The sequence below is a fragment of the Balaenoptera borealis genome (genome assembly GCF_965194805.1).
Source record: "Balaenoptera borealis genome assembly, chromosome: 3".
NCBI classification, from domain to species: domain Eukaryota; kingdom Metazoa; phylum Chordata; class Mammalia; order Artiodactyla; family Balaenopteridae; genus Balaenoptera; species Balaenoptera borealis.
In genome coordinates, this window is record NC_138866.1 from 149620072 (window position 1) to 149644712 (window position 24641).

General features: G+C 47.7%; 1 protein-coding gene and 1 pseudogene across 13 annotated transcripts in view; one reads left to right on the forward strand and one right to left on the reverse strand.

The window, feature by feature from the left end:
• Nucleotides 1-24641, forward strand: part of LOC309626986 (endophilin-A3) — a 651420-nt gene that overhangs the window by 269274 nt on the left and 357505 nt on the right. For 8 of the 12 annotated variants that reach the window (XM_082388465.1, XM_082388463.1, XM_082388462.1 and 5 more), the window contains one exon: nt 3574-4064. In XM_082388465.1, the coding sequence (XP_082244591.1) occupies nt 3574-3779 (206 nt within the window). In that variant the 3' untranslated portion in view covers nt 3780-4064. Of the gene's footprint in view, nt 1-3573; nt 4065-15929; nt 16383-17857; nt 17960-24641 lie in introns of those variants that run through there. The other 4 variants (XM_082388455.1, XM_082388460.1, XM_082388459.1 and 1 more) reach the window with 4 other exon arrangements.
• LOC309624993 (6-phosphogluconolactonase pseudogene) lies at nt 18566-21947 on the reverse strand (annotated as a pseudogene). The gene has a single exon. The product of its transcript is annotated as a 6-phosphogluconolactonase pseudogene (transcript).

The following is a 24641-nucleotide window of genomic DNA, read 5'->3' on the forward strand; positions in this document are numbered from 1 at the left end:
AAGTGAAACAGCTTTATTGCTGATATGGAGAAAGTTTCAGTGATCTGGATAGAAGATCAAACCAGCCACAACATTCCCTTAAGCCAAAGCCTAATCCAGAGCAAGGTCCTAACTCTTTTCAATTCTATGAAGGCTGAGGTGAGGAGGCTGCAGAAGAAAAGTCTGAAGCTAGCAGAAGTTGTTCATGAGGTTTAAGGAAAGAAGCCGCCTCCGTGATGTAAAAGTGCAAGGGGAAGCAGCAAGTGCTGATGTAGAAGCTGCAGCAGGTTATCCAGAAGATCAAGCTAAGATCATTAATGAAGATGGTTACACTAAACAGCAGATCTTCAATGTAGATGAAATGGCCTTCTATCGGAAGGTGCCATCTAGGACTTTCATAGCTAGAGAGGAGAAGTCAATGCCTGGCTTCAAAGGACAGGTTGACTCTACTGGTAGGGGCTAATGCTGCTGCTGACTTTCAGTTGAAGCCAGAGCTCACTTACCATTCTAAAAATCTTAAATCCCTTCAGAATTATACTAAATCTACTCTGCCTGTGCTCTAGAAATGGAACAGCAAAGCCTGGATGACAGCACATCTGTTTACAACATGGTTGACTGAATATTTTAAGCCCACTGTTGAGACCCACTGCTCAGAATAAATGATTCCTTTCAAAATATTACTGTTCATTGACAATGCACCCAGTCACCCAAGAGCTCTAATGGAGATGTACAATGAGATCAGTGTTGTTTTCATGCCTGCTAACACAACATCCATTCTGCAGCTCATCGATCAAGGCGTAATTTAGACTTTCAAGTTTATTATTTAAGAATACATTTTGTAAGACTATAGCCGCCACAGATAGTGATTCCTCTGATGGATCTGGGCAAAGTAAATTGAAACCTGGGAGGGATTCACCATTCTAGATGCCATTAAGAACATTCATGATTCATGGGAAGAGGTCAAAATATCAACATTATCAGAAGAAGTTGATTCCATCTCTCACGGATGACTTTGAGGGGTTCAAGACTTCAGAGGAGGAAGTAATTGCAGATGTGGTGGAAATAACAAGAAGACTAGAATTAGAAGTGGAGCCTGAAGATGTGACTGAATTGCTGCAATCTCATGATAAAACTTGAACAGATGAGGAGTTGCTTCTTATGGATGAGCAAAGAAAGTGGTTTCTGGTTTCTTGAGATGGAATCTACTCCTGATGAAGATGCTGTGAAGATTGTTGAAATGACAACAAAGGATTTAGAATATTACATAAACTTAGTTGATAAAGCAGCAGCAGGGCTTGAGAGGATTGACTCCAATTTTGACAGAAGTTCTACTGTGGGTAAAATGCTATCCAATAGCGTTGCCTGCTACAGAGAAAACATTTGTGAAAGGCAGAGTCAACCGATGCAGCAAACTTCACTGTTGTCTTATTTTAAGAAGTTGTCACAGCCTCCCAGCCTTCAGCAGCCCCCACCCTGACCAGTCAGCAGCCAGCAACATCGAGGCAGGACCCTCCACCAGCAAAAAGATTCGGACTCGCTGAAGGCTCGGGTGATGGTTAGCATTTTTTAGCAATAAAGTATTTTTAAATTAAGGTATACACATTGTTTTTTTAGACAAAATGCTACTGCACACTTAACAGACTACAGTTTAGTGTAAACATAACTTTTGTATGCACTGGGAAACCAAAAAATTTGGGTGACTTGCTTTATTGTGGTGGTCTGGAACCAAACCTGCAATATCTCCAACGTATGCCTGTAGAAGAGTAATAATGAGGAACTTGCTTTACTAATTAGTAACCTTTACTTCAAAGCTACAATATTTAAAGTAGTGTGGTACGGTTACTGAAACGGATCAGTGGAGCAAAGTAGAAGATCCTAAAATAGATCCAAGTGCACATGATAATTAAATGTATGATATTGATAAAGATAAAAGTAGTATTTGAAATCAGTGGAGAAGAATGGGTTATTTAGTAAATCGTGTTGCGATAACTGCTTAAACATTATTAAAAGCAAATAATACCTTTATTTGCAAAAATCCAAACGGGTTGAAAGAAAACATTTTCACATTAAAAATTAATTTAAAAAAATTACTCGGATAAATTTAGTTGAATATTCATATATAATTGTAGAAGGGAAATCATGAATGAAAAGTTTCATCAGTTTGACTGCTTATGTTGTGTAAAATTTCTGCATGTATGCCAAAACAAAAGAGAAACCCCCATCCCTGCCCCATCCCCAGTGCACACTCCAAAAACAAAATATAAGAAAAAAAAGAAACAGATAATAAGCTGGGAATACTGCTTGTATCAAACATGACAGATATAAGGTTAATATTTATAGTATAAAAGTGTATAATATATTAGGGGCTCCTAGTACTTTTAAGACAAAAAAAATCATAGAAAAAATACATTGATAGTACATTTTGAAAGTCTTGGAAAAATTTATGTCTATGAACAGCCAATTTCCTTCTAGACGTTTACCCTCAGGAATTAAATGTACATATTTGTAAATACACATACATTAGGATATTTTTCAAAGAGTTATCAATAAAAGCCAAGAGAAAACAAACAGGAAAATGAAAAGGAAGGAATGGAGAAGGGAAGAGAGAGAAAGGAAGGAAGAAAGAAAGGAAAGAAGGAAGGAGGGAAGGATGGGAGGAAAGGGAAGAAAAGGAAGACCTTTAAATATCCTATAATAGGAGATCGGTTAAAGAAATTATGTTATACTGATAACAGTTGACAACTGGTCAGTAATTAAAAGTAACCTGGAAAGATGTTCACAGTAATATATATAGGAATTCTTTTATGAAAACAGCTATATGTAAATACATACACAAACATATTCATAAAGATATCTGGAAGCTTCTATGCCATAATGTTAACATTGGTTACCTCTTCATTAGTGGTTTACAGCTAACTTTTCTCAATTTTGCATGTCTTTTCTCTCTTTTTACCATGTTTAGTTTTAGTTTTGAAATTAAAAAACAATTATTTAAAAAATGTTATTCTGAGAACTTCTGGCTTAGTACAACAATCCCAAGACTGCAGTCTAGTCTGTAGAGATTCTCCTCATCCCTCTCCAGTCTCACACCCTGCCATGTTCCAGCTCCTGGTCACCAGCTCTAGGAAAATGTCCCTGACCACCCAGGCCTTTCCTGCTTCCTTCTTCTCTGAGCTATAGGTGATACAGTACCTCATCTTTGTTTTTTAAATGTTTCCCATGTGTTTTCCAGTCTCCAGAAAGAAACTATGAGCTCCCTGAGGGCAGGGGTTGGGCCTTGTAATTCTGCACCTCCCTTGGGCTCCAGGCAGAGCTGAGTAGCTGCTTCAAGGACAGGGGCTGGGCCTGAATTCTCTGGCTGGGAGAACTGATGAGAAAAGCCGTGGGCCCAGGAGGTCATCTAGGGCAGCTGGGAGAGCTGAGGAGGGCAGAGGCCACAAGTACAGCACTTGTGAGGTGGGTTGAGCCGGCCTTGTCCTGGGAAGGAAGGCAGGGGCCTGCTGTCGTGGTCTCTGCAACTCTCCACCTTTGCAATGCTCCCTGGGTGATTTGTCATGTTAACTTGTGCTTTTTGTCTCCATGTGATGCGGACAGGTTCTCACGTTCCCATGGACCAGCCCTGCTGTCGTGGTCTCTATGAGTTTGAGCCAGAAAACCAAGGAGAACTAGGATTTAAAGAAGGGGATATCATTACATTAACCAATCAGATAGATGAAAACTGGTATGAAGGAGTGCTCCATGGGCAATCTGGATTCTTCCCCATTAATTACGTGGAAGTGATTGTGCCTTTACCTCAGTAAATGTGTAACCCAAACTTTGGACGTACTTTCATAACGGAAATGAATTCACACCAGTGTTCTCTCAGTGTGGTGTTCTGTGGCATTCTTGCTCTTTGACCAGCTTAATGACTTTTGTATGTGTGTTCTCTTTATAATGTATTTTGTATCCATTTAATTTGTATAAATGATTTTCCTGTCTTAGCTACATGAAAATACCATTTTCTTTTTTTGCTGACTGTCCTAAAAGTCATTGGTTAAATAAATGTATGTGCTTCTTGTTGCTAAAAATAAAGGGCACCCATTGCAGTTTTGTTAGTGAATTGCCCATATTCCTCAAGCTGTGATGGAATGCGACACTTGAAACTAAGAACTGCTAAATATTTTGTTTCCTGACATTACTGATGGCATCCGGTCTTTTCCCTTCATGGTGTTTTAGCTGACTTGTGAATAGCCCAATAAACATGACACACTGTGTTGGCAAAAAGGCCTTGATTATTCTTAATGTTGAATTGATTTTTAAGCACAGTCATGCACAGCTGCAAACTCCTCCTGTGCCCACTCTGACTCGGGGTCCAGCTTGTGACTTCTTTGGCCTGTGGGATCGTAGCAGGCTGGATACAAACGGAAACTTGAAACAGCGCTCAGCCTTCCCACCTGTGCTCTTGCACCTGCATCTTCACCAGGAGAACATGCCCAAGCTAGCCTACCGGAGAGAGACGTGGACCAGAACTGAGTTACCCTAGCCAACCTCCAGACCTGTGGGCAAAGGTGAGGAAGCAGGGACACTAATCTACTACAGTTCTAAATATAAATAAGTACTAGATATTCTTAAATGGATCAAGTTTATTTATGTGACTTCCTCTTCCTTGAGGATATGTTCTTCTGAGATTTCTCCATCCCTCAAACTAATGGACCCCTGAGAGGCACATCTTTCAATTCAATAGGTATTGCCAGGTGTATCTGACCCTTAGCATGGACACTGCTTAGCTTCAAGCTGGGATCCCATCCTCACTTCTGCCTACTCCTCATCTCTTGTTTTGCTATAGAGGCAAGTGGAGTGAGTCCCAGGAGACTCACCTGGTGTCTGTCCTTATGAGATCACGGCTGGCCATGTGCCTGGTCTAGGTCCCAGTGGATAACTGGGTTTTGTTCAAATCTCTCCTTGGGGGTACTGAGCAAGGCCAGCTTGAGATCTGGCCTTTGGGCGGCACCAAGGGTTGGTCTCAATGGGCTGACAAGGGAAATGTGATCCTACTCAGTGTAAGTAAAAGTACAAAGAGCAGGAAGGGGGAATAAAAAGCCAAGTCTGTAAGAAATAACAAGAGATCAGCGAAGGAGATCAAATACTAACCTCAAGGCCAAGTCTAGTGGGCCGAAATAGGAGCATTAGAGAGATGTCAGAACATAGAATCAAGGGAGTATTCGAGGGCAAGTCCTAATGAAGTGTGTCCAGTAGAAAGGTGCATGGGGAATTATCTGCCTGGAAGAGGCCCCCAACTCAAGCCAAGTTCCATTGACATAAAGATTCTTCTCTGCCTCAGAGGTAAACCGTGGGGAGGGGGCTAAGAATCAAAGTGGATGTTATGGCTCCTTTAGGAAAACTTGTTCCAGTTCCTGGGATTGTCCTGGGACCAAGGGTTCTTGGGGACTTTCCTTTGGACTTGGAGTAATTCAGGCTTAAAGTGTTCCTCTCAGGAGCCACTTTCATTTCCCACCCCACGAGCAGGAAGAATCGGTTATGTTCACCTCCATGAAGGTGGAAGAAAGACCACCTTCCTGGGCCAGCTGTGTCATTTGCTTTACATGCATTTTCTAGTTTAATCTTCATTAAAAACACTAAGGCAAGTTGCAATGTTCCTATTTTCAGGTGAAGAAATTGAGACTTAGAGAAGGCAAGTGACTTGCTGCTGAATGAGTATCACAGAGCTCAACTCTAAAGGCCATGCTATTTCTGTACCTGTCAGATTGATCTTTTAGCGTGTCTGCCCCACATATAACTTCTACTTCACCCACTGTGGAGGGACCCATCGGCCACCCTGAACATTGTGACCCTATCCACTGGCCACAGTTGATTGGACCAGGGATGTGCATCCACTGTTTCTTTTTCAGTAGTGGTAACTGGAACCCATTTGCTACAAATTAGGTGGTCAATGTCTTAGTCCAAGGCCCCACCTTTGTTAATGTCTCTGGGAATGTGGCTACCCTGGCAACTAGAAGATCTCTTATTTAGTGTACAGCACTGTAAGTCTAAGCCCCCTTGGTGCCTCCCATGGGCCAGTCCCTGATGATAACTAATGACGTTGAGCACCTTCTCATATGCTTATTGGGCATGTGTGTCTCTTCTTCTGTGAAGCGTCTCTTCAAATCTTTTGACCATTTAATTTAATTTATTTATTTATATATTTTTTGGCCGCACCACGCAGCATGTGGGATCTTAGTTCCCCGACCAGGGATCCAACCCACACACCCTGCAGTGGAAGCGTGGAGTCTTAACCACTAGACCACCAGGGAACTCCATCTTTTGACCATTTTAAATTGCTTATTATTAACTTGTGAGAATTCTTTATATATTCTGTATATGTCTATATTTATATTAGTATGTTGTTCTTAGAGTATCTTAATGTTGTTTGGTCTCAGTTGTAGAACCTCTGATAAGCTATGTTGGACAACATCGTTGGACATAATTTCACGTGGGAAATAGAATACATAGTAAACTTTAGTATTGGTGGTTGGAGTGGATTGATTAATGGCCTCCAAAAAGACATGTCCCAGTCATAACCTACAGTACCTGAAAATGTGAATTTGGAAATCAGGTCTTTGCAGATGGGGTGTTAAGATGAGATCATCCTGGATTAGGGTGGGCCCTAAATCCAATGACTGGTGCCTTTATAAAAGAAAGGAGAGGAGGATTTGTCACAGAGCCAGACACAGGGGAGAAGGCCATGGGGAAAGCATGGGAAAGCTTCCATGGGAAAAGCAGAGAAAGATTGGAGTGATGCTCCCAGAAGCCAAGGAAGAGGAGAGGAAGGATTCTCCCCTAGAGCCTTCATGTGGAGCACGGACTTGCTGACACGTTTATTTTGGACGTCTGGGCTCCAGAACGGTGAGAGAACTAGTTTCTGTTGCTTTAAGTCACCCAGTTGTAGTCATTTGTTACAACAGCCCTAGGAAACTAATCCAGTGGTGTTCATTTAGTTATTATACAGTTTCAACTCATTTCAGAGCTTTCTAGGGGCAAAATCCACCCTGTCAATGAGGACACCCAAAAATGTAGTAGTTGGTAAGGCAGAAGTAGCCTCATGAAGATGGGAAATGTCTTCCTCCAGTTGACCATAGGCTTAATGACTAAGCCCAAGATATAAATGGAAGAAAAATCCAAAGAGTGCTGGGGTATGTGTGGTGGACACGTCTCCACTTGGGATGCCTCCTCCATATAGACGCAGCTCTTTTCGTGTGACTTTCTTTCCCTCTTTACACCCTCTAGCTCATGAGCCCTGGGTCCAGGGGGAGCTTATTCTGACTGACGAGTTTAGAAAGAAGAACTGAGCAAATGTAGCTCAGCCCCTCCCCTCCCCTTCTCGGGAGCTGCTCATCAGTGGAGAGCACGCGGAAAGCTCAGGAATAAAGGCGATGTGTGGTCTTCCTACACTTTGTTATTACTGCTCCATTGGTTCAAGGTTTGGACAGAGGAGTTCCGTTTCTTGGTTCCCCTTGAACACCAACACTTACTATACTTTTCATCTCAGTGAGGTTTATTATCTTACCATTTTATCCCACTTTAGTCTACATATATTTATTCGATCTATACGTACGTATTTATAACTGTCAGTGTGAAGCCACAGGAATGGTAATAGCTGAGAGCCCACAATGAGAGGACGCGGGGCTGCCTTGCTCTCAGCTATACTGCCTCTGCCTCTTGGCTCTCCCAGTGTATCTGGGTGCAGCTCAGAAAATGACCGTTCTTCAAAGGCTCTTGTGACTCTTGAGATTCCAAAGATGGAGGGGTTAGTGCTCCCCAGAACCTTCACCAGAAAGGTGACACATCTTGCATACCTTAAACTGATCATTCTAAAAACCACAGTCTCTGGTTTACATAGCCAGGAGGAGGCTAGCAAGAGGCAGCCAGGAGGGTACCACACAGGGAGATACACCTACAGAGGGACCATTCCTGTGAGGTCCCAGGCCAGACATGGTAAAGAATCAGGTGATGCTGAGTCTCCCACAAGATACCCATGGTCTCCTTAGCTTCCTGGCAGGGTGAACGGAGGACATTCACAGCGCACAGCTCTGTTCCTTCATCACGAGGGCCATTGTCGCCAGAGCAATGGCTACTAGTGTATCTCATCAACCCGCTGAGTTTCAGTTATGGGGATAATTCCCTTCCTCAGTTTCCAGCATTCATATAGAATTTTATGTAATATCCATTTAGTGATTTCAGTGGGGAATGGGTAGGATGAGTGAAACATCTGAGTTCAAATTATCTTGGATCAGAAGTCTCTACCTGACCTGACATTTCATGTCAATATCAGGGTTTTTTTTTGAAAGGAAAAATTCTTTTCCATTTTCTTTATTTATGCTTTGCAGAACACTAGCCATTTTGTTCTCAATCTTCCTGACACCATACATGAATTTGAGGATACTTGTTTCATGGAGTTTTTTTGGTTTCTTTCTTGGTTTTTAAAAACAACAATAAAAATACACTGCTCTGGCACATATTTAATGAAATAGCATTTAGCAATTTCATCGGAAAGGCTGAATAAGTCCCTCTCTTGCTTTGATGGTAAACCAGAGACCCAGGCTCGGATTGAATGTCAAGCTTGCCTTGGAGGATTCAGGGGTGGGTGTGTCTTTCAGGCGGAAGTTCACAATGAAAGAGCAAAAGAACAGAGCTGAGAAAACATCCTTCAGGCCGGAGCCACTGAACCATAAGAGCAAATGGTGAAGACAAAGGCAGAAATCAAAAGTGGCTCCCAGTGATTGCTCCTTGGTTTTTGTTTTTTTGAGAAAAAGAAATAAACTTGTGATATTTTCACTGTTTAGGAGAAATTATAGACATACTACATGCACATTAGAGAGCATTTAGAAATTCCTTTCCTGATGAACAGATGTATGGATAGATGGTGAATAAGCTAGCTAGCTGGCTGTTTTCACCCACACTATCAACTTCCATGGCTTCAAGTATCAACCATATGCTGAGGAGTCACAAATCTAAATCTCCAGCCCAGGTTGTCTTCCTGATTCTAGACCCAGAGGCATTTCCAGCTCAAAATGTTCCAGGTGAAGCCATCATCTCTGCACTGCCTCTCTCCAGCCAATAAACTCCTCTTCCTCTTATGTTCCCAATGTTCACGAATGACACTGCCATCACCCATGGCCCATGGCAGGAATCAGGGTATCAGCCTTGACTGTCTCTCCTCTCTACTCTTTAAGTCATTCACCAAGTCTTAACAATTCTACGTCTCTAACAACTGTCTCAAATCCGTCTATTTTCTTCTATTTCCACTACTACTTGTACCAGGTTAGGCCATCATGAGCTCTTGCTTGGATTATTAAAAATACAGCCAGACAGAACATTCTCTGACATAAATCATACCAATGTTTTCTTAGGCAGTCTCCCAAGGCAATAGAAATAAAAGCAAAAATAAACAAATGGGACCTAATCAAACTTACAAACTTTTGCACAGCAAAGGAAACCATAAACAAAAAGAAAAGACAATCTACAGACTGGGAGGAAATACTTGCAAATGATGTGACCAACAAGGGCTTAATTTCCAAAATATACAAACAGCTCATACAACTCAACAACAAAAAAGCAAACAACCCAATCAAAAAATGGGCAGAAGACCTAAATAGACATTTCTCCACAGAAGACATACAGATGGCCAATAGGCACATGAAAAGATGTTCGACATTGCTAATTATTAGAGAAATGCAAATCAAAACTACTATGAGATACCACCTCACACTGGTCAGAATGGCCATCATTAAAAAGTCTACAAATAACAAATGCTGGAGAGGGTGTAGAGAAAAAGGAACCCTCCTACAGTGTTGGTGGGAATGTAAGTTGGTGCAGCCATTGTGGAAAACAGTATCTCATTTGCTCCTTCAGGCAGGGCTGTATCTTACCACACCATTGTATTCCCAGGACCTAGAACATAACCTGGCAAAAACAGATTGTCAATTAATATATATTGTATTTTGCTGCATTGAACTGAATTGTTCTCTAAGCCTAAAGCTGACTGGACATAGATGGTGGCATCTGAAGGAATTTGGTTCTTCACACTCATCCATAGAACATTTTTTGCCTGAGTCTTGGTAAAGAAGGGATAAAAATGCTTAATTGGCTATCCAAACTCTCTCAAAGTTAAGTGTGTTTTGCAAAACTTAATACATAGAAATGTTTTTATTGAACTTATATGTGAAAAAAGACTTTTCAAGTATTTCTTTGTGGTGTTTCCAACCCAAATATTGCCAATCTGACAGAGTAAGGGACACGTAGGGAAGTAGACTAAACAAGCGGGTCTCATTTTGTGGTGCAGGGTGAGTGACACGCCATGCAGCATGGGAGAAAATGCTTTTGTGCACAACTCTTCTTGACGACTTGTAAGAAAACCAATATCACATTTTTAAACAAAAAAGTGTACAGAGTACTTTGCACTCTGTTATTTTTGCTCAAATTAATCAATTCTGGAATAAAACCTTGGACTCCTAGAGTTGTCAGAGATGATGTGCTAGGTGTGAATTTTTCAGGAAGCTAAGGGTGAATCGTTAAAGGAATATATGGTGACTGCTTTTGTTTTCCTTTTCTTACAATTTAACCCTTTGGTGAGTGAATATTTTTCTAAAATGTAGCCTGTACTTCCATACATCCATCAACAGAATCTAAGGAACAAGTGAATTCATAGATAACCTGGATTCATGAGCATGAACACAGCCCTGTACAATGATACTGTGATACTCTCAGGCCCCACCAAGATGAACAAAACTGTACCAGACTTATGGTGTCTTTTATTTCTTTTGTGCCTTTTACAGTTTTTCTGTAGCACCTTTATGCTGTTAGTATCCCTTTTCTCTGGAGGTATTCTGTCCCTTTCTAATTATAGCCTCTAATTTACCCTTGAAAACTAGATGACAAACGTGAGAATTATGCGCAAAGAATCAGTAGTCTCAAATGAGACATAAGTATTTGCTTATATGCAATATACTTAAATCTGATGTCAGTTGGATGCTCAGAGGCCTTTTTTGTTCTGGTTGTGGGGAAATGAGGAGAGACTTCCAGAGCTGGGTTCTAGATTAAGAAGATGTTTCTATGTTATACAAGCAAAGTATAGAAACAATCTCAGAAGTTAAAGTGGAAGGACCTCTTAGAACTTTCTAATTTTTATATTTCACAAAATAATGGAGAAAAGTGATGCTCAGAGAGGTGAAGTGACTTACCTGGAGTCCCCCAATGTGTGGCCAAGCCTGGACAGGTAGCACATTTCCTGACCACAGCTCCAGTGTTCTCTACACTGGCCTTGTGCCTCTAAGAGAAGAAGATAAGGTTCTTGTCAAGGGTAAAGGAGATGAATTCAAAGGCACTAGTAAATCCACTCTTCCTAGAGTACCTATGGTTTGCTCATGTTCCATGGTAGAGTCTATGTGCACATATATGTCTGCGTATATGTACAGGTTTATCAGAGTATGAGATGCACATAAAACTGAGGTCAGCACCTTCCTAGCCCTGGAGACCATGTGAAAATCAGCCTTGGGTCTGGGGCCTGGAGAGCTTTCTGGCCCTGAGAAGGGTCACCAAATCCCAACTCTATTCCTTTGCAGCACTTTGGGGGACTATAGCTTTCCCTTGACCAATCCCAAAGATTTGGAACTTTCTAGAAAGGGCCTGTCTAACACCACCTCACCCTCCTGACAGAGATTTTGACTGGCTCAGACCTCCAGTGCTGCAGCAGTCCTAATTCCTAAGCCTCCTGACTTGAAATGATGGATCTGGCACCTCTAAGAAGGCGTGAAATCACGGATCTGGCATGATCTGATCCCCAGCTCCTTGGGGATCTGGGTGCAGGATGAGAGGAAAAACCAGGAAGGGGAGTGTGCCAAAGCACACAGAGCCCCTCACCAAGTAGAACCACTCCTGTCGCACCTCCTCCCAGGGGTTTTTTTTTTTTTTTTGCTTATGAGACAGAAGCCTTGAACACGTTTTATAAAGCAAATTTTTGTTCCAAAGAAGTACTCTGGACAGGCAGAAAACTATCACCACTGGCTGAGCCTGTTTCCCATGTGGGGCGGGGCACACCTGAGAAGCCAGTTGTGGTAGATGCTGTTGGTGCCGGAGCCCTGTCCAGACCCTCGTTATTGACAGGTACACCCATCTCCCAGCTTACGTGAGTGTGGCAGCCCAGGGCTTATACCTGAGACCTGCTCTGGAGCATTGCCTTTGGCTTATGAGAGCTGCTTAGGAGGTTCCCCTGCCATCCAGCTCCAGTGGAAGCAATGACTGTCACGTGCGTACAACAACCCAGTCCTGTTGCCTGGAGACAGGGCAACTCTATGGTGTAGCTTTGGCTCCAGGATCCCTGAGGATCGGGAGAGGGCTAGACCTTCCCTGGGGCACGGGCTCGCTCTGCTCTCCGCCCTTCCCTATCCTGCATCCCTTGCTCCCTTACAGATCTTTCCTGTGAGAGCACTCCCCCGGCAATCTCACACCCCTAAGACACCATGCTCACCTGACGTTTCCCCTGATGCATTCTTCGTTCCTACTTCAGTCAGCTCTAACTTCTATAGGATTTGCCTCCAAGGGCTCCTTTTCTCCAAGCCTCCGACACAGTCTTCTTGAGTGTGCTTTCCAAGTCCATCTCATGAGTTCTGCAACCAGAAAGAGTAATTCTGTATCAAGAACAAATTCAGGCCCAAGCCCTGAAGGGATGTCACCTCTCTCTTAGGGTAAAATACACACATACCCCAACAGAAGCATCAGAAGTTCACTAGTAGGAACTTCCCTGGTTCTGTCTCTCTCTCATACAAATGTTGCATTGTTGTGCTTGTCTGGTTGCAGTCAGTAGGCAATGCAGGGAGTAAGGGTAGGAAACTCTGAGACAGATAAGGGAAACCGGGAACTCAAGAAGATGGATTTTAGGGAGGAAACAGAACTTGGTTTCTTAGACCTCTCAGGATTGAAATGCACTGCCTTTGTCCCCAGGCGGTGGGGTTCTCATGGGGGGAGGTAGTCCAGGAGCTGGGCAGGGAAGGATCTGAGCCCCATCCCCCATCAGAGATAGATCGGTTGGGCAGTCACACCCAGTGGCCTGATCAGACAGATTTGGCTTTTTGGGGATTCGTTCTCTTCTGTTCTTCCCACTCCCCAATCTTCCCCCACCTCCATGCCTTTGGCAATGTCTTGTTTAAATATTTGGGCAGGCTTCAGGGAAGAGGGGAGAGTGGGTGCAAATGACTGAGGGATGGCTCTGTGTCTACACTTGGGCAGGGTGATGGAGAGCCCTCTGGGGTAGTTAGATGGTGAATCTGAGGACTGCACGTGTGAGGTCCAGCCCACACGTAGAGGAGGAGCAGAGGAATTTGTGATCCTAACTCACAGTGCCTTAGCCACACACGTAGGACTGACTGCAAGACCTGCTAGGGTGAACAGGAAGGCAGAACTTCCATCAGGGAACTGGTGATGTTTTCCCTTCTGCTTTTCACTCCCGACCAACTGTTCCTTGAGGGGGCTGGCCTGATACTCAATGGCACTTGTGGGAGAGCAAGCCTCAGCCGTGGTCTCCCTACTTGATGTGGGCACTCCCTAGAGGCTCCAGAATCAAAAGTGCCCAAAGGAAAATGAGACAGGAGCCACTAATACTTTAGAGCAAAGCAGCTCAGATGTTTCTAACACCCCCACCAGCCCCCACTCCAGAGGCCTTCTCAGGGCCTTCCTGAGTCACAGGAAGTGCAGGGCTGCCACTGCACAAGCATAATGTCTCTTTGAATTCTCCATTTCATCTTGAATATGCATGTAATTTCTGCAATGGACTCCATTTGGGAATGTGAGTGACGTGAGAAGCGGTATAGTCTAGTTGCTAAGAACGTGCAGTGTTTAAATCTTTCTACATCAGTCTCCTCATTTGTAAAGTGGAATAAAAGTTATACCTACCCCATAGGCTGATGTGATGACTGAGTTAATACAAGCAAAGTACCTGGAACGGTACCTGGTGCATTGTAAGTGTTTGGAAATGTTAGCATCATTATTCCTCTACCCTACCCTGATAGGAGAAGCACAAAGTCAATCCTCATTATTTGCAGATTCCATATTTGTGAACTTGCCTACTTGCTAAAATTTATTTGCAGCCCCCAAATCAATGCTGGCAGCACTTTCATGGTCCTCTGATGAGGGGTGAACATTTTGAGTTGCCTGATATGCATTTTCCCAGCTAAGCTCCATCAAGGCCATGCTCTGCCTTCTTGTTTCAGCTCTCATACTGTAAACAAGTACCCTTTGAGGGCCTATTCAGTGCCACTTTTCACATTTTGGTCTTTTTTCTTGGTGATTCTGCTGTTTAAAATGGCCCTCCAGAGCAGTGCTGAAGTGCTGTCTAGTGCCCCTAAGCAGAAGAAGGCTGTGATGTGCCCTGTGGAGAAAATCCTTGTGTTAGATAAGATACCCGTGTTACATAAACTTCATTCAGGCACGCGTTGTGGGTTCAGTGTTAATGAATCAATATATATTAAGTAAGACGTCTTTAAGGAGAAACACACATATGTATTGATTGGTTCACGAGAATATAGTGACCAGAGGCTGGCAGGAATCTAACCCTGTATCCTCCCCAGGAACAATGGTCTGGTATTCCCAAATTCACTATAAAGTTCCCTTTACTTTAGAAGAACATAACTGATACGGTGAATAAGGAGAATCGACTGTACATGGGTGCATTCTTTCTGGTTTAGCCCAGCCCCCCCCCCCATGACTAGTCTCCCCACGGCCGCCTGCTCCTCTGCCTCCTTCATACTGAATGTCCTCTGCTAACTTCCTGCAAGATTCCAGCCATTTTACGTGGACCGTCCTGGAGATCCTCCTCTTGGCCAGAGGAAGTCACCGAGTTAAGGAAGGCAAGATAGGGGAGGTAGGCGGGCAGGGCCAGCTCCTCTCCGTAAAGCTCTAACACCACCTGTAATGTACCAAACACAGAACAGGCAAGAGAGCAACTTCAGAGATGAACAAACGGAGGCCTTAGAGAGAAGAGATATGGGCTCCAACCCTGACTTTGCAACTCACTGTGTACAAGTTATGTTAGCCCCTGGGCCTCAGCTTTCCCATCAATGAAATGGGTATAATGCTACTGTTACCACAGGGCCCTTATGAAGATGAGTTGCACATAAAGAGCTTGGCACGTGGCTGGCACACACTAGGCACCCAAGGAAATGATGACTGTGGTAGGACTTACCCGGGGGCATAGTGAGACTTTCCAAGCAATCCCGGGCCCTTGGATTTATACCTCTGAGATTAGGCCAAGGCCAGGGACAAGCGTTCCACCTTACTTCACTTCCACAAGTCCACGAGGAAATTCACCCCACTCCCGGTGCCTGACACCTCCACCCCAAATCCCAGGCCCGGACACCCCATGGTTTGGGCAGCTGAGCAGCTCTGTTACCCAAGCTTGGCTCATAGGAAGTGGCACCAGGTACCCGCTTACTAGGCACCCCTACTGGTCGGTCGCTGGTGGTCCCTGGCAGCCAGGAGTCCGGGTGGTGAGTCCACCGGCCCCTGCACGGGGTCTGCGCTGGGCGCCTCCGGAAGCGGAGGCGGCGCAGGCCGGGTGGGGCCACTGGTCTCCGACTTTGGTCATGCCTGGCCGGGAGCGCCGGAGGCTCGCAGGCACGAGCCAGCGGTTCCGGGCAAGCCTCCGTGTGGCCGCTGGGCCTGATTTAGCAGAGTCGGCGTCCGGGCCCTGGCGGGGCGGGTGGAAGCTCGGGAAAGTGCGGGGGGTGGCGGGGGGGGCGATGGCATCCCCGCTCCCGGCTCCGGCTGAGGCGGGGCGCCCCGGCTGGCTCGCGGCGCAGCGGCCGCCTTTCCCCTGAGCGCCTGCCGGCGTCGGCGGTGGCGGCGTCGGCAATCCCGGCTCTTGGCATCACGCCTGGCGGCCGGCCCAAGGCGAGGAGTGGCTTCCAGGAAGCGGGCGGCGGAGCGTTCCAGCCGAGTCTCGCCGTCGCCGCGGCCCCGCGCGCTCCGAGCGGCCTGGCCCGGCCCCTCACGCGCTCCGTTCGCGCCCCCGGCGTCCCCTGCACGGGCGGAAGACGCGGGGCCGGCGCGTGGGCGGGCGGGCGCCCGTGCGCGCCGTGCACTTGCCGGGCGGTGCAGGTGGCGGCGCGCGCCCTCCGCCTCTGGGCCCCCGCCAGCGCCTTGCTCCGCACGCCCGGAGGGGGCGGGAGAGGCGGGGCGGCCCCGTCCCAGCCCCATTTAACTTCTCGGCGGCGGCGGCGACTGCGGCGCCGCGGGCTGGAGGCCAGCGTCGGGGAAGGTCCCGGTCCCGGATTCCGCACGAGGTGTTGACTGGGCCGCTTCTGTCCGCCTCTCCTCCGCGCGCGCCGAGCCCGCGCGGCCCGGGCTGCACGTCCCAGACGCTTCTGCGGCGCCAGGTGGGTGCTAGGAGCTCGGCGCCCGGGGGTGGGAAGGCTCTCTCCGGGGGAGCAAGACGGGGCAGTGGCCTCTGAGCGGGGTTGCGGGGCGCCGAGCGGGAGGGTGCACTGCTCGGTTCCCGGGAGCTTCAGGACCGGGGCGCTCAGCAAGGCTCGGAGACCTCGGGCCGGGCAAACTCCGTGGGGTCCAGGTGGTTTGGGGGAGAGACATTCAGGGGCGCTTGACTGCGGGGAACTCCACCGGGTTGCGGGTTTTCAGATTTGGGGCTTTCTAGGTAGAAAACGGGCTGACAGCACCTAGTGGTCTTGGGCGTCGGAAGGTCCGGCCGGTTGGCAAGTGGGTTGCGAGCGCCTAGAGCGCCAGGGGCTGAGTGACGCGCCCGCTGTAGCAAGTGGACGTGCGGGACTGGGACGCGGCGGCGGCAGGGGCCCGGGAACTGCGAGGCGGCGGGTAGTCGGAGGAGAACGCGCCGGGACGGCTGCTGCGAGCGAGAGAGAGAGCGAGCGAGCGAGGGGGGCGCACGGTCCTAGGGCCCCGCACTGGCCGCCTCCCTTCGGCCCAGAGTCGCCGCCTCAGGTCGGAAACAGCAGCACATTTGCGGATCGCATTAGGCCAGGCCCTTAATGCTTTCTCCAGATGGAGAGAAGCCACCGACCCGCCCCCGGACACCGGCTCCGCCAAGGCGCCCGCGAGGCGAAGCGAGAGGCGAGGGTGACCTCGGCTTTTCGGCTTTTCCAGGCTCGCCTCGTTCTGATTTCCCTGCCAACTGTCAGGAGAACTCTGAAGAAAGCCCCCGCTGCCCTCCTGGTCTCAGAGGGCCTCTGCTGGTTTGCCCTCATCTGCTTTTAGGAGATTGTGCTAGTATGGCTCTGAGGCTGTGCCCTCCGAACCTCCCTTAACTCAGCTCTCAGGCCTCTCTGGTTGCAGGGCTGAGGCTCCGAGGATGAACGGTGTCTTCTGGTGGGGAAAGCCTTGAACCATCAGAAGACCTGCAATCCAGTCCTAGAAAAGTCACCATCTTGCTGTGTGACCTTAGGCAGGTCCCTTCCCCTCTCTGGGCTGGCTTAGTTGGGCTTAGACTCATTTTTGCCTGAAGCAGCGGAAGCTGGCAGGTGCCCTAACCCTTGGCTCCATGCGGGCTTCCTGAGTCGGATGCCAATAGCCACACCTTGCTGCTGACAAATGGGCTGGGAAGTGGCTGGTGCAGAGATGGCTCAGCTTCTGGAGGGCTGGAGGTATGGGTTGCACACTGGAGGCTGGTCTAGCTGCCCTCCTGACTTTGATGTGGACTCCTCCTAAAGAGAGCCCGAGACAGCCTGTACCCTGTAATAGGTAGCTCCATCCTGGACCAACACAAATCTTTCCAAGACATTGTGTGGGGCTCAGGGTTCCTCCCTTTGGTTGGTCTGTTAAGTCATGAGTGCTGCCACTGGGTCCAGAGCTGATTGGAAAACAAATCTTTCCTCTTTTTTAGGCTGCAAGTGAGACCCCCAGGAGACCGGACCCCATGGCTTCCTGGAAGAGCCCCTGGTGGCTGCTGATATGGATGGTCTTCATGCACTCTGCCCTCCTGCAGGTAATAGGGAGGGGAAGAGGAATGGTAGGCATCCCTCTGTTTACTTAGGAGTTTCATTCTAGATCACCTAAGATGTGGTATGATTAATGTTAATCTTATACCAAAGGGAATCTAATTGTTTCTTACCTCCAGCAAGTGGTATTTCTGGTTGACTTAGCTGTAAGCATAATCCAATCCCTTGGGTCCTCTCCGAGTCCTAATGCCGCTGCGCCTTGATACCACTGTGGATGCTGTGTATGAGTGATAACTTGGGGCTGTGATGGATCCTGTCTCTTTCAGTCTGGAACGGCTGTCTGTCTGTGCACTGTAGAGACTTGGCTGCTACAGGCCAGGACACAATGAATGGGCAGAGGCCAGGTTGTGGCATTAGCTCAGCCACTAAATAAGTATTGTGTTTACGTCTATCAACACATATCACACTGTTTTGCAGTCCTCCCTCCCTCCCTCTCTCTCTCCCTTCCTCCCTCCCTCTCTCTCTCCCTTCCTCCTTCCCTCCCTCCTCTCTCCCTTCCTCCCTCCCTCCCTCCCCCCCCACCTTCCTCCCTCCCTCTCTCTCTCCCTTCCTCCCTACCTCTCTCTCTCTCTTGCTTTCTTCAAATGCTCTTTTTAATAATTGTCACCCGGAGCCACGGGCCCATGGGTTTGAGCCCCTGGGCAGGTCTGGTGGCCGCACCCTATCGGCTTCCAGTGGCACCACAGGGCTTTTCTAAAATGAAGCCTGGAGTGGGCTGGCGGTGGGTCCCAGCCCCGGATGGTCCCGCCTTCTCGGGCTGCGCATGGTCCCAGCTGTAGCATCTCTCGGGCGCCGGGTTACAACCGTTACAACGTGGAATGCTTCCCGAAGGGCACTCACGGTCAGGAGTCAGGCTGCTGCCTCGTCCAGGAACCAGCAGAATTTCCCAGCTCGGGGCTGGACCAGGGCTGCGGGGAGCGGGTTTTCCTTCTTGTCGTCCAAAACGCGCTTCAGAATGTCTGCCTTGCCTGCTGTAGTCGCCACAAAGACGACACTTGGAGCTGCCTTCAACAGGGGAAGTGTGAGGCTTCTGGGGAGTCGCCGATGGGGGGGGGGCCACCAAATTCTCCCGCTCCTTCCGGGGGGGAGTGGCCTGGGAAGAGTGAGCAGGTGTGGCCATCGGGACCCACACCCAGAATCAGCAGGTCGAAAAGCAGAATGGAATCCCCTTGGAAGGCCTGTCTCATCTTCTTGGCCGAGTCCTCAGCCGCCTCCACAGGCAGCGCGGGGTTAATGGTGATCACCTGGTTGGCGGGGCTGGGCAGTGTGGAGAGCAGGTGGGGCTGCTGGAGGCCGTCAGTGCTCTCGCAGTGCTCCAAGGGCATGTCGGAGAAGCCCAGCGTCCAGCGCGCAAGGCCGGCAGGCCTGGTGGAGGCAGTAGCAGCGGGCAGCTCGTGGGCACGCATCGATTCGAGGCTGCCGCCGGACAGACCGAACGCCAATCGGCCTTGGCCCCGCGCCAGGCGCTGCGCCACCAGTTGTGCCAGCGATGGACCCAGCTCCTGCGGGCTTGAGAAGACCAAGAAGAGGCCGCCAGTGTGCCTGCGCTGCAGTCTTTTCTTTACCATCCTGTCTTTCCCACCAGCCCCAGGGGGACCCAGCTCAAGCATCGCATCCTCATTTACCCACTGGACAGACTCAAACGAATGGAGCTAGCGTTGCCTGAGAGACAATAGGGAATGGCGGCGACTGTGGCAAAGTTGATGGTACATGCTCCACCTATTAAGAGCAACCTCTACTCAACTCCAGCTGATCAGTGCCAAGTGAGAATGCAAACTCAGGATTGCTGGATCGTACTATTTTGCAAGACAGCTGGTTATCCAGACTTCCTATGCTATCTCTCAGTTGTTAAAACATTGAAAGCCAGACATATATATTTGTAGACTAGATTCAGCCAAGCAGTTTGTACCCCCAGATCTAAAGGTGCAGGGCGCATCTTAGTATTGTGTCCTGAGGTATGCTGCTAGCCCATACCGTACCTTGTGTGAATTAGAACATGCTGGTCCATACGGTATCTTGTGTGAATTAAAGCAAGGCAACCCCTCCTTGCACATGTAACTTCTCATTACGTGGCTTGGTGGCCTCTGTACTCCCAGGGCTGGCAAACGGCCTAGCACGTAATAAGGTCTCTAACGTCTATTAGATGAGCATACACACATATATAAAGAGATACACCCTGGGATAGATTAATCAGACTTCTCTGCTTCTCATTTCACTCTTGTACTTAGTGTTTCTAAGGCCTCCTTCAGCTCCGGTGTCCCATGATTTTGGTGACTCATGCAGAGCTGGTTAGTGAGGTACATCTTCTCCCCCATTATTCATTTTATTGGTGCTACCCCATATTCACATTTCAATAGATAGCTTTTATTAGAACAAATGTTAATATTTTCAGGGTAACTTTAGGATTTCTGTGATCAGCGAGGTGTAGTGTTGGGGCAAAAGGATGGAGACTTGCTTTTCCGTCCCATCAGCAGATCTGAAACAGGCTGTGAGAGCTCCAGAGATTTGTTCTGGTCAAATGAGGCTGAGGCTTCAAGGCACAGAGTTTCATTTTGCCTTCTTCCACCCTATAAAATTTAAATGTGTTTTGAGGCAGTCTGTTGACCTTTGGCCAAGGGCAGTGTTTGCCCAGCTTGAATCACGCACGGACCTCTTTTGGATTTTTCCATATCTTTGTGCCGCTGCAGTGTTGTTTCCATGTATGGGGCAGTGTGCACAGAAGGCTGTAAACGGAGATTTCAGGCCAGCGGTCTTCATCATCCACAGCATTAGCTGTTGGAATCTCAGCTCCACCACTTCAAGGCCTGCTATACAAACATCTCTGCATCTCAGTGTCCACATTTGTAGAGAGGGGATGTCTACCTCATAGAATTTTCTGGAGGAGTTAATCCATTATGAAGAGGAAAAAAGTGACAAACAAAATGAAAACTGTCTGGCATGTAGTAAGTGTACTAAGTAAGTGCTGTTGCTGTATTAACCCTTTGAAACAAGCAAGATGCCTGTGATTTCTGCTGGGGATGTGGCTGGTCCCATCACGGGGCCTGGAGAATGTTCTAGTGAAGGCTAAGTCAGTTTGGGGCGCCCAAGGGTTGGACACTTGGTTATCTCCCTAGGGTCAGCCTGAGTTTGAGTCAAAGCTGCTCCTCTGAGGTATCTTGGGATTTGGGTGTTTGGGGGGCCCTTGGGGTCTTCTTTGGTCTCTCCCCTTCCTTATAAGTGCTGCCACCAGGAGGCTGGTGGAGAGTTAATAGCCGTGTGAGGCTGAGCTGCAAGGAGCAAGGAATGTGCCAACTCATTTAATAAAAACTAGATTTTCTTTATTAAATCAGCTAAAACTGAAACCTTTATATTCACTGGCCACAAATAATTGTGATAGATTGCAGAGCAAGCCATGAGGTCAGCAGTCTTGTGTTTTTCTAACTCGTTCTTGACTGTTTCTGGAGGAGCTCACTGTTTCCCTCACTCAGGCAGCTGGAAAGGCCTCCCATCTTCCGGTTACACCCTGGCCCTGGAAGCTTCCTGTTGCTCTGGGCCTGCTCCTTAGGGACCCTGATCTTCCCTGAGAAGACAGGTGCTACTGTTCCAACTCTCTCTTCCAGCCTTCTTCATTGAGAAGTCTCAATTCAGGGGGATATAAATATGGAGCAAATCATGGGCTCCAGCCATGCTTTGCCAAATCCATTCCATTTCCATGCCTCCATGCAATCTTGGGCAGATTCACTTTCATTTATTAAAAGTTCAGTCCAATTTAAAATTTTGATTCCCTGCTTGATTTAAATCTCATCTCCCTTCTGTCTAGTCTAGCCTTGACGCGTGGCTCCAGGTACCTGAAGTGGGGTCGTACTGTGGTCCATTCTCTTCTCACCTCAACCAGTGCTAAGGACTGGTGTGGGGCTCTTTTTTCCTTTTAGTTATTCTCGGTCCAGCTTTCCTGGGGTTGGGAGCAAGGAGAGGGGATGGGGAGAAGGGCAAACAGCTCTTTTTTGTTTTTGTTTTTTTAATAAATTTATTCATTTATTTATTTATTTTGGCTGTGTTGGGTCTTCATTTCTGTGCGAGGGCTTTCTCTAGTTGCGGCGAGCGGGGGCCACTCTTCATCGCGGTGCGCGGGCCTCTCACTATCGCGGCCTCTCTTGTTGTGGAGCACAGGCTCCAGACGCGCAGGCTCAGTAGTTGTGGCTCACGGTCCCAGTTGCTCCGCAGCATGTGGGATCTTCCCAGACCAGGGCTCGAACCCGTGTCCCCTGCATTGGCAGGCGGATTCTCAATCACTGCACCACCAGGGAAGCCCCAAACAGCTCTTGATTTAACTGGATGCCTCTCTCTGGTAATTGTCACCATCTCTCTAGCTCTCGTTGACTCTCTGCCCTCTGGGTAGCACATGTAAGTTCTTCAGAGGGTTCTGCAGGACCTGCCTTTGCTGAAGCAGGAGGTCCAGCTCCGGCTTGCCTCATGCTGCTGGGATCTTCTTGCCTCCAGGCAACCCTGTTGGGTGGGGTGCTGGCAGGATGGTTTAAACCCGGTTCCTCTGGTGTTGTCCACTTAATCCACAGGAAGTGCTCACATCCTTGCTGTGCAGTTGGTGGGGGTATGGGATGCTCCAGCGCTGGCTCCTCTCTCTGTCCTGCCAACTCCCTTCAGTTCTCTGGTCCTTGCTCTGCTAGGACGGATCAGTGGATCCAGTCTAAGCTCATGCCCATCTGGAGAGTGGATCGCCAGTCTCTCCTTGCAGGCATCCCCAATCTCACTGAGTGATTCTTTTTTTTCTTCAATACATCTCACTCCTCCTTCTTAGAGGGGAAGGAGTGAGGTGGTAGCTGGTATCCCTTCTTAGGGAGCTCTAAGGGAGAGGTCACCTTACGTTGGTAGCCCTCTTTAGAATGTGTGTACTTTGCTCCTCTTTATCATGAGCTTTGCCCCCTAAATTCCAATGTTTTGGCATTGGGAAGGGTCAGTATCTTGATACTAAAATTAGACATGTTGGTTCTAGTCCTAGGGCCATGCTAGTCTTGGTGGTAGTTCTGGTCTCTGATTTCAGTGGTTCTGGTCTGATGTTTTAAATATTGTTACGTTAGGTGGTTCTGGTCTCAGAGGTTCTCTCTGGCATTGTTTTTGGTCTTGTCGCTGTTTCTGATCTTAATCCTTATGGTTTTCATCAGTCCTGGGGTTGGGGGTGGTTCTGGTCTTAGTGATTCTGGATATTTTGGTGGTTCTGGTCTTGGTGGTATTTTTGTCTCCGTGGCTGTCACCATGGTGGAAGCTCCAGTATTAGTAGTTCATGTCCTGGTGTTGGCTCTGGTCTTGGTGGCAGTTCTCCCCCTGTGACGCCACCAACATTAATTCCAACATTGGCTTTCACTCCCAGCTCCTTTAAATCAGAAGTCAGAATCCACACTTGGGTGGTTGTTGTGAGTTACAGAAATCCCCTGCCTCCTCCAAACCACTCTTCTGACCCAGGAGAAGGAGGTGGCAGATTCAGTCTGAGACGGTGGCCTGTGTCAGTTCCCTCTTGACTGAATCGGGTCCTCCATGAGCCTTGGTTAGAGATCCATAAACACTTGGATTCACCCTTTACGATAGCTTCTTATGATATCAATTAACTTGTGGTAGGACCTTTTGTTTTTGCATCCTTTTCATCTGTTTCTCTCTTTGTTCTCATATGCATGGTTGCCATATCTTCTGATCATCCTTCCACAGAACTCTCCAGGCGAGTTCTGTGACACTTTTCCTGCTGTTCCCTATGCAGGGAAGACGTTTAAGAGAATAACAATCAATTGATTGAGCTCATTGTTATCACTTGGCAATCTGTGTCTAGAGGCCCTGACCGCTAGCAGATAAATTATGCAAATAAAACGTTTAAATTGTAGAAAAATTGGGAGCTTCCCTGGTGGCACAGTGGTTAAGAATCCACCTGCCAATGTAGGGGACACGGGTTCGAGCCCTGGTCCGGGAAGATCCCACATGCCGCAGAGCAACTAAGCCCGTGCGTCACAGCTACTGAGCCTGCACTCTAGAGCCCATGAGCCACAACTACTGAGCCCGTGTGCCACAACTACTGAAGCCTGTGCGCCTGGAGCCCGTGCTCTGCAACAAGAGAAGCCACCGCAATGAGAAGCCCTGCACTGCAATAAAGAGTAGCCCCCACTTGCTGCAACTAGAGAAAGCCCACACGCAGCAACAAAGACCCAACGCAGCCAAAAATAAATAAAAATAAAATAAATTTATTTAAAAAATTGTAGAAAAATAGAAGACATAGATAAATGAAAGGAAAATCAGAATTCAAAAAATTGCCTTAATACGACTGCCCAGATAATAATTATTAACAGGGCTTCCCTGGTGGCGCAGTGGTTGAGAATCTGCCTGCCAATGCAGGGGACACGGGTTCGAGCCCTGGTCTGGGAAGATCCCACATGCCGCGGAGCAACTAGGCCCGTGAGCCACAATTACTGAGCCTGTGCGTCTGGAGCCTGTGCTCCGCAACGGGAGAGGCCGCGATAGTGAGAGGCCTGCACGCCGCGATGAAGAGTGGCCCCCACTTGCCGCAACAAGAGAAAGCCCTCACACAGAAACGAAGACCCAGTGCAGCCATAAATAAAAAAAAAAAAAAAAAAAAAAAGACAAAAAAAAAATAATTATTAACATTTTCATTCCCAGACTTTTTTTATACAT